Raw genomic sequence first — 14,068 nt, 5'->3', positions numbered from 1 at the left:
TGAATTTAATAATACCTGAGCTGCCTTTGGCTGTCAGCCCGTCATTTCACTGGTAGGAACTACCACGTTCTTCCATTTCTTCTGTAAACTTTTTACCTGTAATACTGTATTTGAATCCAAATATGTGTTAAGGGCTGCAGGTGAGCTATATCTTTACTTCTCCATACGTGGGAGTTAGTGAGAGGGTGGAGAAGGTGAGATTACTCAGTTTTAAATACATTTTCCCCTGTACAGTTCCATGTGCAGCATAACCTTTTCTCTTGAAAATGAAATTTTTCAAACACGAGATTCTTTGTTCAAACACCTAAGAAGATGTACCGGGTTTCAGATGTGTTGGGCAGTCCAAGGTGCTCATTGATGTCACTGGCAGTTTTTGGAGCTCGGTTTACCCAGAGTGGTTATTTCATCCTCACGGCTGGGAGTTCCCCCACTTGCTGCTGCAGCTGAGTGTGTGCTCCGGGGCGAGAGGCTGACCCGCGCGGGGGGCATCACTGCCCTGCGCCCCTGTGGGCTGCAGACAAGGGTTTGCAGTAGCAGACTAGGTGCCTTGCTTCAGATACCCACACGGGAAAATTTTGGCTGCAATTTTCATGCCACATCTCCTCCCTTCCTCTCTCCTTTCCGCCAATTAGCATTTTTTGGAAATTAGAGTCTCGCGAAGCCTACTAACATAAATAGAAGTGTTTTAGGATTTGTTTGCTTTAATTAAAGTGTGTCTTTCTGAAAGGATTTAGTTAAACATCTTTCTTAAACAGTAATGTGCCAGTAACAGCAACATTAGTAATAGTGATAAGACCTAGAAAGGGAAACCAACTAGAAAGTAAAACGGAATGTTTCTTTGTCCAAAAAAATAAATGGTCTTCCCAGGAAAGTGGAGGAAACCCTGTTCAGGGACACTTACAATTAGGTTGATCAAAACAGTAGAAAATATACAATATGAAATAAAGTCTGCAAAGGTAGAGAGCAGGGCTGTATGAGGTCACTCTTTTTGCTGTTTTTATTTTGTTTTCCTTTTTTTTTTTTTTTTGGATTATTGCTTTTTTTTCCTAGCAGCACCCAAGATGTTCTCAGAGCTTTCCAAATAGCAAATAAGTTGCTTTTCATGTAATGATAAATTATTTTTCATAATGAAGATGGAGTGATTGTAAGGCTAATGATATTAATGGGATTTATATGAAAGCATCCAATTAAAAAATGGAAACAGCTGCATCAAACATGACTATACAGTGTAATAAAACCATATAATAAATATGTGGTCAGGCCAGACCATATTATCTAGTTTGATTAATTGAACCTTACATGTGCAAAGATAGTAATTATCAGACTTCTCAACCATCAAGAAAACAGTCTCAATTATCTTCATAATGAAACCTTCTTCTCTTGTGCTCTTGCATTCTTTTAAAAAAGCAAGACCCCTCTAGCTCCAAAAGTCTCCCCGTGGCTGCGCTGCGGGGCACTAGGGCTGTTTCATAACCCCTGGCTATGGAATGGCAAATTGGCAGTTTCCTGGTTTTGCTTCAACGCTTCCTCGTTTCCTCCCTTCCCTTTGCTGTGCAGTGGGGATGCTGCCTGAACAATTTGCTACCTGACACAGCAAGATGAGAAGGTGGGCTCTGGTGCTGTGTCCCCCTGCAGTCAGCTGTAAGTGCCTCTAGATGTGTCTGTGCTGGAGCAAATCACCTGTGCTTGTAGACCTCCTGTCTCCAGTAAATCATAAGCATCTCAATCTTTTTGTCAGGCTGCGATACAAGAATCCGCATCTGAATTTCAATATGAGGGGAGAGAAGCTGATTAAGTGTTTGAGATAAGGTTATGTGACACCACAGGTTAAAAATACCTGAACTGAATTTGGCCAAATGCCTGAGAACCACATTGCAGTGTGTTTGGTTGGCGCTGAATAAGCTTCCAAGGAGTTTGCTGTCTTCTGCTTTGAGCAAGCAATTCTTCAGGAGTGGTCTTTTAGGAGCTGCATCTCTCGTTTTACAGTGTTTCTTTGGACTTTGCTATCTTGCATTTCCTATCTAAAATGTCACCAATGTGTCAAGTTAAAAGAAAATATAAAAGTGTAATAAACCCTAGCCATTTAGGAAGAAAGGGACAAATATTTATGTTTGGTACAAATGTCTGGAGAAAGACTTAAGTTGGATCCCCAGAATCCTACACAGGTTAATTCTAGTTCCCCTAAGAAGTGACAGTTGAAACCCTTAATGAATACTGTGTTTTATCAAAAGAAACCAACCAAACAAAAAATCCCAAACAAACACAAAACTGTATAATTTGTTAAAACCTAAGCAGTGTGCTTCTGGCAGGTCTGGGAAATAGACTAAAGACACTCAAGAACCTTCTGACTCTTAGGACTCTATATAATTTTAGTATTTTACCAGTTGTTGTTTTTCATTCATGACATATTTTTATAAGTATTGTTAGCAATTAGAAGAAGCTTTGGGACATGTGTGTAAATAATAGGAAAGGTCTGCTGAGTAAAAGGCTTAGAGCAGGCAAGTTGGTCTGGCTTGTTTAAATTTTTGCCTGTATCTAAGACTTTAAAAGCTGTAGAAGGATGCAGCCAGGATACTGCACTGGATTTGGGGTATCAATTTTGTGAACTATGTTCGAAGGCTTCTCTGATTTTTCATGTGAGTTACCATATTCCAGAAGCGTGATGCAGAAATGTGACTTTCCTAATGCACCTGATTTACTTTCTTATTTTCTTTGGTTGATTTCAGAAGTATACTTGCCTGTTCATTTTTTTCCAGTTATACTGAAATGTGATGTTGAGCACGTTTGTCGTGTGTTCTCGTTTTTTACAGATGGCCTGAAGCCAGATACCAAGATGCTTCTTACTGTTGCCTCCAAGAAGAAATCTAAGGCAGGGAAGGGGGATACAACCAAAGAGGATGAAAGCAGCAAGAATGATTCAGCCCAACCTGTGACCATCTCTCTTCTCTTTAAAAGATATGTCTTTGACACACAGAAGAAAATGATTCAATCCTGAGAAAGCGGAGGCCTCTAATCGCACCTGAAAGACCAGACTCTGAAATGAACTCAGGTGGAACGTGTTTCTTGTCTGAACACATTAGACCTGTTCTTTCCTCACAGACAGAGCCTGGAAGCTTCTGCTGACTGTGCCCCCTTCCAAAATCTCTGCAATCTGGTTTTGTTTTGTTAAAATCTACTTATTTTGTCATCTTTGTGATGTGAATCTTTATGGTCTCTCGGAGAATGTCACCTCCTGGATGAGCACATTTGGGTGTGTGTTCTAATAGCGGTGTTTTTCTGGAGAACTGTTTTGAAGTTGCTCTTGATTTAAAAGTTTGCCACCAGTGTTAATCTAAATCTAGTCAAGATGTGAATTTCGTGCGACCCACAAAGTGAAGCCGATTAGTCTAGATTTACTTCCCCAAGCAAAGTGGGGGACAGAAAGCACACGATGTAATAGGTGAAACCTAAAATGGATGTTTCACATTCTTTCAGCTGCAACTATGTAAGATGCTATCTGAGAGATGGTATGGATCTTTTTTATAAATATGATTTATATCTAGAAATGTTTTTCATATTAAACATAACGATGCATGTAACTGAGAGTCTTAATTGTTCTGTTTGCTGTTCCAAAGGTTCAGAACCTATCTTCAGTGACGTTTTATAGAGCTTTTCTGAATTTCCTGCCTGTTCTGTGGTGAATCCTACTCCAGAATCATTTTCTTTTTTTGTAACCAAAACGTCTTTTGTGTGTGAAAGAAAAAGTTGCCTCTGGAAATAGTTAAGGGCTTTATTTCATTAAAATAACGATAGAAGATTGCAGCATAAGCCTTGTAAAATGAGTATCTCCAAGATGCTTTAGAAACCATTAGTTGTTTAGTAGGGATTTCATGGCTGCTTTAGTTTTTCCTCTCAATTCATGTCCTAGGCTCATAAAAAGGAGAGCACTGGTAATATCCCTTCTTGTTATTTACAAAACATAAGACACCTTAACGTGAAAACTAACAATACTTCCACAGGTACAAAAGCTGCAGTCTGGAACAAACAGAAATTGGACTCAGGCTGGGCAGCATGGAAAATGTTAGTTCCTGCCTTTTGAATAAAAAGACTACTTCTGCTTGTTGATGTTAAATAGCAGCCTGTGACCCATTTGCTGAAACCAGCCATGGAAGATGACCACATGTATGATGTAAGTGCATTAGTTGGAGGTGGAAGTAAATAACTGTAATACATTGCTACACTCATTCTTTTTAATCACATTATTATAATTAGATTATTAGTAACACTCAAAGTGTTATTAATCAAATATCCATTGATGGGCATGAGTCCATCATGCTAACGTGATCCTGTTTTTATCAGTCTTTTCTTTTCCTTTTAATTTCCAGGTAACAAAAGGGGATACAAATGGCAAAAATATCAGCTATTGAGAGGATATTTACAGCTGGACAGTCATGAGACAGGGCAAGTCTGGTGTCTAAACTAGCTTGATGGTGCCCCTTTAAATCAGAACAGAATTAGTGCTTTGTGGAATAATCCCAAACAGTTTCTGCTGAGTGAGTCCTGGCAAAGCTTTAGCACATCCCTTAAGATTATGGGGTATGCTTTCAGTGTGATCCCAGAGGAATTAGGCAGGCAACTTCAGCTATGGTTTAATGTGACTTGTGCTGCCAGCCTTTCTGGAAAATGTATCTTTCTGTAATGAAAAAAATGCATTTCACACCCGTGTCACCTCTCCTTCCCCATTTCTCTCCTCTTCCCGGACACCCCCAAAGGCAGTCTTTGGAAAGAATATTTATTATGTTATCTTTCTTTTAAGCCTTTATCAAATCCTGTTTTGTACCCTGTACTGTTTACCTCCGCTTAAGATACTGCAGTGATGGAAGCTAGAGAAACAGATGATATAGAAGGAATGCCATTATTACCATCCCAGGTTAGTCTAAGAATTATTGGTATAAAAAGCCCTCTCACTTTTAAAAAAAAAAAAAAAAATCAAAGGTGAATTATTAAGAAACTTACATTTTTATCTGTATGGTTCTAATGTCCTTGCTGAATTTTAAATGGGTCACTAAATTCTGCCAACTCTGCTTGGAGTTCTGGAAGGAAAAGGGCAGTCATCACGAGGCGTCCTGCTGTAGGATACTGTTGGCTGCTCCAGAGTTGTTAATCTTGCACTTACAGGTTTTTGTCTTTCTCATTTGTAAGGCATTTTTGAATAGTTCTGGAGAGGAGGCTGTCAGTGTAAATGGTGGTATGTATTTTTACAAAGCGCTATCTGACTAATGTTTTCCCCTCTACACTGTGGATTGCTCATAGCAGGATCAGTGAGTCAGTTGTTACGGAACTTGATCCATTTGAAAACTCATTAGTCCTGAATACTTAGTTTTGCAGCCCTCTGCTTGGCTGAAAGGTCTTCTAGTGCTGAGGGTCCCATGGTTTATTTGCTTGGGGGTACTCCAAGGGGAGGGAGCAGCAACAGCTTCCAGAGCTGGACCTCCATCTCTTTCTTGTCCAGCCTCCTGTAATACACTTTTTAAAATCTTTCTCACCCTCTTCTGTCTCATTTCCAGACTAGCGTACTAACTCAGCATCTTTCTTCCATCCTCTCAGTCCAAGACCTAACCTCCTCCTCAGCGCTCCTATTCCCATCTTTGTTCATTGCTTCTCCTTGTTCTGGCTCTGCTTTTGCCTCTTGTGAAGTAGATGTAAATCCAGGTGCTGGCAGGGCTCTCACGGCAGGTGTTGGGAGCCCAGCATGGTGGGGAAGGCTCTTGCCCCGCAGCTTACACCAGCTTCTGTGTCCAGTGAGAAACCGCCCATGTTCAGGCACTTAGGTTGTGACTTGGGCAGAGTGTCGTGGACAGCTACTACTGACCCAGTAGGAGCAGGCTGTGTGGAGGCATGCATGCCTCACCTGAGTCCTTTCACCTGCCACCATACCCTGTCCTTGTGCTTTGTAATTCTCTATGTAAGGCCCCTGTTGCAAAGCCCTGTCCTTTCATTTTGCTCCCCTAGCAGAGGTTTGTGTAGGACAGACAGCTGGGGAGGTATCTGCTGAAGACTGGGGTTTGGTTTTGTGGTTCCCCCCCCCCCCATTTTTAATTCCAAAAGGAGAACTTAAGTGTGCCCAAGAACTTTGATTATAATGTGCTATTACTGCAGATCTTTGGCTGCTGTCCTGAGGCTGTTGGATACACATTCAAAAAAGGGTGAAATGGTGGAACAAAATGATTATGGGAAAATCAAAGCTTTTAAAGACATTTGTAGGATGAACAGATGTTCAAACATTCTTTTATTTGGTTTCCAGACAGACGTAGAGACTTTCCTTTCATCCTCATAATCAGTGCATTATGCTGTAATTTGTAAAAATGGCATTAAAAAAATATTAACAGGGTCGTATCATGATCTACTGACTCCATGTCATTAAGCCATGAAGTTAAGAACGGGAACTGGGAACAGGGGTTAAATGTTGCAGAATGTACTGTACTAGCATATATTGTCAGACTGTATTACAATGCATCAAAAATGGAATAAAGATGTAAGGAGGTTTTTTAATACTGCTAAGGTTGTCAGTATTGCAAAACTAGAAGTTGTTATGGCTGTGCAGATGTTCAGTGAGTAATACATCTTTGGGTTGTGGGGAGAAGGAGCAGTGAGAAAAAGCTTTGTTTTTTCAAGCCTGTTTTCTGCTTTTCCTTGGAATTTATTTTGGGACTGCAGTCTGGCTTGTGATCCTGCCAGAGGTCTTGAGTCATGAGGGTCAAAGCATGCAATCTTGGTAGCAAGGATTCAGTAGGTGGCATCCTTTACTTGGAATCAAAACTAAATCTCCTCAGCTAAAAATGGGCTATGCGCTGGCATTGATAACGAAGATTCTGAATCAAGCTTGCCAACCCATCTCTCAAAGAACAGTTTCTATTTAAAACTACAGTGCATTTAATGACTGGGGCAGAGCCATTAACTCTCATCTGTTCGCTGAACCCAGAAGTAGCAGTGGCCTCTCTGAGTGTTTCCTGGGGAGGCTCAGTTGAAAATAGCTCTTTTCCTCACTTCTACCACTTGTGTTAATTGGTTGCAAGTACCTGACTATGGAAAAATGAGCCATCCACACTGGCGGAGTTCTTGACGTGTATGAGACATCTCTTTCTGGGCAGTAGGCACGGTACTTGCTTGCTCGAGTTGTGCAGTTCAACAGCCACAGGGTGGCAGACAAAAGTGAGAGCCCAGCATGATGAGGAGTTGTAATGATGCAGTCATGTCCTAGAGCAGCCATGTTCCACCCCAGGACTGTCTGCATCTCACTGCTGGGAGAGCAGCTCTGTATTTACATCTGCAAAGTGCTCTGGGATCTTGTGAAATAAAGGATGAAAGGCAGCAGAGAAATGTTAGTTATTAGGAGTTTCAAAAACTCTTCATGTTTTCCTCTTAGTTTAATATCCACAGTGAGCTGAAAAGCTCTTTATTTACAAACACATGAGTTTTAAATGAACTTACTGAGCATATAAATAGAATAATTTTAAGATAGAGCCTAGCACAGGGAGCTAACCTGTTGAGCCTGGGAGAAGGGGAAGAACTGTGTGACTACAGTCTGCAGTGAGGCTAGTCTTGCTAGATGATGGGCATCCAGAAGGAATTCAAGAGTTTGGGGAGGTTGTGTTTAAGCAAGATATTGGAGAAAGGGAATAGTCTTCTGGGATTCCCCACAAATTCTCATACTGTTCTGTGCAAAAATAGGTTAAAAGCATCATTTGATATGGTTGTAGCTCCACCATAGACAATATGTAAGAGGAGAAAAAGAGTATGGTGGGTCTGCTTATTTCCTGTTGCCAATGCCTAAATATGGAGTCTCTCCTGCTGCTGTGCATGCAGCGCTGTTTCTAGTTCCAGTTGTTAGTGGACTTAGACTTTAGGATAGAATAGGTTTTCCATTTTTTTTGTAAGTACTTTACGTTACATTCTTTATTTTTATTTGTGTGTGTCATAGTTTAACCCCAGCCAGCAGCTAAGCACCTGTGAAATATCTGTAAAATGTCCACTGAGTTCATTTAGTCCATGACTTTGGGGTTCTATCTGTTACGGTGGTCACTCAGGACAGGAGAGGTGGTGTGTTGCGTGGAGTTACTGGGCACCAAAGCCAGCTCAGGTCGGGTCACTGCTGCACTTGCGCTTCTTCTTGTAAGACTCGTTCTCCATTGCTTCAGGTGGTTCCTGCTATAATAATTCCCATAACATGCAACTCAAATCATGGGTTACAACAATTTAAAGGTATTTCCATTACAATCTCCATCCCTCGTCCCTTTGGACCAGGCTATCGGGTTTAACATTGCAATGAACTCCTCCCCTTGCCCCTGCTCTGGCTTGGACTTATCCACAGACTGCAGTCCCTTAGGGGTGTACCTGCTCCAAGTGGAGCCTTATCTGTGAGCCACAGTCTCTCCAGGGGTATATCTGCGGTGGTGTAGACTTATTCACAGCCACAGTTACTTTGAGGTGCACCTGTTCCAGCGTAGCCTTATCCACGGACCACAATTCCTTCAGAGATATATCTGCTCTAGCGTGGCCTTACTTCACAGCCACAGTCCCTTCAGAAGTAAACCTGCTCCAACATGGCCTTACTCATGGCTGTAGCCCCTCCAGGGGTGTACCTGGTCTGTTGTGGGCTTATCTATGGCCATACACTTTGAGGTGCTCCAGCGTGACTTCATACATAGCCACTGATGCTTCAAGGTGTACCTGCTGCAGCATGGATTTAGCCACAGCCACAGATGCTTTGAGGTGTACCTTCTCCAGCATGGACTCATCCTTGGGCCACAATCCCTTCAGAGGTATATCTGCTGTGGCACAGACATAACCACAGCCACAGATGCATTGAGATGTACCTGCTTTGGCGTGGACTTATCCACGGCCACAGATGCTTCGGGGTGTCCTGCTCCCATGTGGACTCATCCACAGGTCACAGTCCCTTCAACTGAAGTTCACACTGGTGTTCCAGCCTGTCCGGTACAGCAGCGATGCCTCGGCCATCTGCCTGCCCAGGCACGTGGCCATTGCTGTTATCAAAATGTTCCTGGGCACAGCAGAGTAAGATGATCAGCAGTACAGCAGCACAGCAAGCAGCGAAAGCAAAAAGCAGCCACTAACGAGCACTAGACTTGTTACTAGAGTAAGGCAAGCAAGCCCCATGGCAAGTGCAGGAGCCTGCTAATTAATAGCTAAACAGTGATAACAGCTATAAATTCGATCTAGCACATTCCAATCAAATCTGTTGTTATCTCGAACCCTTCAAGCTCCACGTTGGGTGCCAAAAAGGACTGTTGTGGTTTCACCCCAGCTGGCAACTAAGCACCACCCAGCCACTTGCCCACTCCCCCCCAGTGGGATGGGGGAGAGAATCGGAAGGGTAAAGGGTAAAAATGAGAAAACTCATGGGTTGAGATAAAGACAGTTTAATAGGTGAAGGAAAAGCCACGTACACAAGCAAAGCAAAGCAAAACAAGGAATTCATTCACTGCTTCCCATGGGCAGGCAGGTGTTCAGCCATCCCCAGGAAAGCAGGGCTCCATCACGCCTAACGGTGACTTGGGAAGACAAACGCCATCGCTCCGAACGTCCCCCCCTTCCTCCTTCCCCCAGCTTTTACTGCTGAGCATGATGTCCTATGGTGTGGGATATCCCTTGGGTCAGTTGGGGTCAGCTGTCCCGGCTGTGCTCCCTCCCAGCTTCTTGTGCCCCCCCAGCTCGCTGGTGGGGTGGGGTGAGGAGCAGAAAAGGCCTTGACTCTGTGTCAGCACTGCTCAGCAGTAACGAAAACATCCCTGTGTTATCAACACTGTTTCCAGCACAAATCCAAAACAGAGCCCCATCCTAGCTGCTATGAAGAAAATTAACTCTATACCAGCCAAAACCAGTACCGTGTGTCTGGTATGAGTGCTTTTTCAGGATGGTATAATCAGTGTGCAAGACTCATCTCTTCTTTTCCCCCGTGCCTCAAGGTGACTGTTGCTTGTTGAAGATGTGCGCTCGAAGGGACCTATTTGTCTCAGAGCCACATGTTTCTGATACGTGTTTGTTATTTCTTTCCTAATAAATGGCTGGAGAGGGAATCCCGTATAATTCTTTTTGGAGCTCATGCTCAGGATGAGCTGTGAAAGGAACTGATGAAACAGAATCAGAAAGACCCTGCAAGATCTTTGGTAAATCTGAGCCCTACCCTGCACTCCAAAGCTCATTCTAAAAACACAACTGTCTTTTTGACTATCGAGTCCCTGCCAGTCCTGCCTGTTCTCGTTCATGTTTCTTAACAGAAAGGTAATTTGAGGTCTGGATCAAGAGCTGCTAAATTAAGCAACCCTGGTAGTGACTGAGGTGCCTGCTAGCACCATTGTGCTGGCAGTTTGGCTAAACCGATCTGATCGCTTATGATCCTTTAAGAAATCTAGACTGTTCATTAGCTCTAGAAGGTTCTGTTTAGATCAGTTTCTTCTCCTTCTCTTTGATTGGAAGTCATGCAGTCCTTTTGCATTTTGGTTGCTCATTCTTAGATTTCTCAAGGGCCTCGTTCATGTCAATCAGACTCCATCCTCCTTGGACTGCAAAATCGCTTTTATTATGCTGTATGTGGCCCCCATTCAGACGTGTAGGAACCAGTTCTTTTACACTACGTGTCTATGAAAACTGATATTTTAGTACCTATAACTTCAGTCTGACAATTAGGAGTAATCCGTGCCCTCATGGTGAATTCATTCTCAAAACAGCATTCCATAAGGACAAGCTGAAACTTACACCCCACACAGTGTTTTTGCCTAACTTTCTTCCTTTTAGCTAAAGCAAGCAATCCATTGTTTAGTTTTCTTTCTTAAACTTCACGTTAACCAAAGCTGAGTTGAGCTCTGCACCCTCCATGAGAATACTGTTTTTTCACCTGGAAAGATCAAGGTCTTTCAGAAGCTCTTCTAGACACTGTCAAGTTACTCAAAGATTACCTATGTTGGTGTCCACCTGCATTAATGTGTATGTGACTTCTTTTTTGCAGAATGGGGATCATGCTGTCTATGAGGACATTAGGAATGGAAACAGGGTATCTAGAGTTAATTGTTGGAAGAAAGAAACGTTGCTTACTGTGCAGGAATTGGAAATAACTAAAATAACTTCCCCAAAAAATAAGGCATCTGAGATGTTTTCATTGCCTACATGTATTCCGTAACTCCCCATCCTTTCTTATTACTGCAGAACATATAAAGTGCTCATTTTTATGTTGTAGCATAGGAATGATTTCATCTTGCCAACAATATCCTTTCTGGTGATTGACTTCTTGGTTGTCACCGCACGCTGAGCCAATGATTGTAGAGAATTGAGTGAATACTCCAGAATCCCTTTTCTGAATTGTAACTGCCAATTCTAAGCTTAGCATCATGTAATTTTTGCCTAGATGCATTAATTTGTATTTATCTATTTGAAGCTTGTTTGCCTCTTTGTTACCCACTTACTTGGTTTTGTCTGGTTCTTCTGGAATTCCTCACCATATAGAGTGTCTTCTGCCTTCTTTGTAGTGAAAGAATCTGAGAGTTGGGCCTGTCTGTGCATTTAAACCCTTGGGCTGAGGTATTGAGAAAGGAAGGAGAGGGTGTTTGAGTGACTTGTAATGTATGCGTGGCTCAGAAGGACACTTAGCTTCAAAAGTGATTTTTTGGATAGGGAGTGCACGTGCACCGAAAGCAGAATGCAGCTCATGCAGGAGGGTAAGCAAGCATGCTTTTATTTTCTGTCACTGATTTTTTTCATACCTTGAGATTTAGACATAGAGTTGATGTTCTGTGTATGATGTAGTTTTATTTTAAGAGTGAGACAATAATTGCATTCCATCGCGTGTTGCTCAGTGCATCAAAACCTGTGTTTCTTAGGTCTCATCCTCAGGTGCTTCCTGACAAAGATTATTGTAGAGTATTATAAAAAATTCAAATGTTGGACTAATTGGGAAGTCTCACTAGGAAGCTTTTTTCTCTTTACTTTGCATCTTAAGAAACAAGAAGGGTGAGAGGTGTGAGACTGTCAGCTGATATCCTTGGCAAATGTATCCTATTGCAGCTTTCTCGAAAAAAAGGTAAAGGATCAACTCGCCAGATCAATAATTGTGTGATGCTCAAGAACTACGTTGCTTGTGTGTAGCCATAAATATAATTCCGTAACTCAAGTTGGAGTTTAGTGTGCTGGCAACTCATAGCAAATGAAGACCCACTGCAGTCTTAGAGAAGGCAGTGGGGGAGTGAGGAACACTCGGTGTTCTGCAGAAATAGGGCTCATATGAGCTGAAGGGAAAGGTTAGATGGCATAAACAGAGGGGTTTGGCAGAGGGAGGAAAGTTGCATAGCTTGAGTGTGACAGAGCACGAGATGTGTTTTCTCGTGTACATCTTGTTTCTTTTTTAAATGAACTAAGATAGGTTTCAGTTGTTAATGAGCATAGAAGGGAAAAGGAAGGGATGATATGTTATTTTTCCTTTTTAAACATGTAGTTGGGGAACTCTGGTAAGAGAAGCATTTGGTTTGGAGAGAAATCCAAATCACGCTATACCTCGGTGTCAGTTTATTTGTTTTGTTTTTAACTGCGAAGATTTGATTTGTGCTTACAGCCCTACTAAGTGGGCAGTTTGGTCTCTATCCAGTTCTAAGTTGAGTTGTAAATCTTATTTGCTGTCTGGCAAAGCATAGCATGACTGGGCAGTTTCAGGGGGACATCGGGTTTAGAACAGTGGAAGAGCAAAGAGGTTTGCTGGTTTGGGGTGAAAACAGAGCTGTTGTGAACATGTAACTGAAAGAGAGGTATGGGTTTAGGCTGAAATGTGTTTGTAGAGGCCTAGGAACTGCTGGAATAACAATATCTGAGCGTATGTTTATCTAGTAATTTAATTCTGTTGTTATAACAAAGGTATATAAATGTTTAAGCATCACAGTTTTTTAACGTAACAATTTCTTTTAAAGTTGAAGTTGCAAAATCAGTATTGAGAAAAGCTCTCTGCAAAGTATTTTGATATATCAATTCTAAGTGCTGACAGTATTTGACAATTTTTGCCCTTGTTTTATAATGTATTTCAAAAATGTTATGTGTAATTCACTCACTAATACGTTTGTTGCAGTAAATCCATACCCAATTGATGGGTATAGAATTGGCAGAACGAGTTTAGTGAGTTGTCCACTGTCTTACGTGTGATGTTGCAGGGGTGGAGCTGAATCTTCAGACTGTAGCTCCTGCTGCTTCTCTTCCCATATTTCACTTGCCTACCATGTGAAGGCCACTTCTGAGTCTGCTGAGACTTGAGGGTAGTCAGTCCAGGCTCCTCAGAACATTTCCTTTCTTTCCTGGACAAAAGTAAGAGGAAGTCTGAGGTAACTTCATCTTTCACTGAAGCAATGCAGACAGAATTTGTCTGTTTGTTCTTTGGTCCTTTTTGATTTGGTTTGTCTTCCAAAGGCAGATGATAAGATGGAGTGTCTGTTGCGTGCCATGCACCCTAACAAAGGAGGCTTGTCTAGCAAATGTTACTTGTCTCCCACTACTAAAATGGGCACAAGTGAGTTCATGGTAACTTTGTCTGGAATTATTTGCTTAAAGTACTAACGTTAATATGATCTATGAAAGAGCAACAAAGACCACCTTCAATTTGTATATAAAGCTTGCTAATTTGCAACATTAGTTTTGCTGGTTAGTGTTTCCCCCCCTTAATTAGAAATTTTAATTAGAGCATGCTGCGTATTAAGATGTTAAAGCTTTGACTGGCAGTTCGGAATTGCAGAAGGATCAGCTGTCTCTGTAGGGCTGTAGCACAACAGGGATTAGCTCGCACCCTTCTGCCTGCAGGTATATTTTGCTTCTTGAGTCGAATCATCAGAAAATGTTCTTCAAGGTAGCAGTCATCTTCCTGATCAGACCTTGTCTGTTCCAAGGGACCCGAGCTTAGAGGAGATCTACAGATTCACTGATCATACATAGGGTGAAAAGACAAAGTCTCAAAACTGAATGACAAATAGGTGAATTGTTGGACTATTTCACCATGGCGTTGGATCAGCCTTGCCCCTTTGCTTACTCCAGTTGTGAT

The 14,068-nt window shown here is 42.0% G+C and overlaps 1 protein-coding gene across 2 annotated transcripts in view; it reads left to right on the top strand.

Annotated features, from left to right (window-relative positions):
• EEFSEC (eukaryotic elongation factor, selenocysteine-tRNA specific) overlaps positions 1-3,801 on the top strand; it is a 128,378-nt gene extending 124,577 nt beyond the window's left edge. For both annotated transcript variants that reach the window (XM_076346374.1, XM_076346373.1), the window contains exon 7: positions 2,811-3,801. In XM_076346374.1, the coding sequence (XP_076202489.1) occupies positions 2,811-2,995 (185 nt within the window). In that variant the 3' untranslated portion in view covers positions 2,996-3,801. The remainder of the gene's footprint in view (positions 1-2,810) is intronic.
• The last annotated feature ends 10,267 nt before the right edge of the window (positions 3,802-14,068 follow it).

This window comes from Aptenodytes patagonicus, chromosome 8, assembly GCF_965638725.1.
Source record: "Aptenodytes patagonicus chromosome 8, bAptPat1.pri.cur, whole genome shotgun sequence".
Lineage (NCBI taxonomy): Eukaryota > Metazoa > Chordata > Aves > Sphenisciformes > Spheniscidae > Aptenodytes > Aptenodytes patagonicus.
This window is presented reverse-complemented; position numbering and strand designations above follow the sequence as displayed.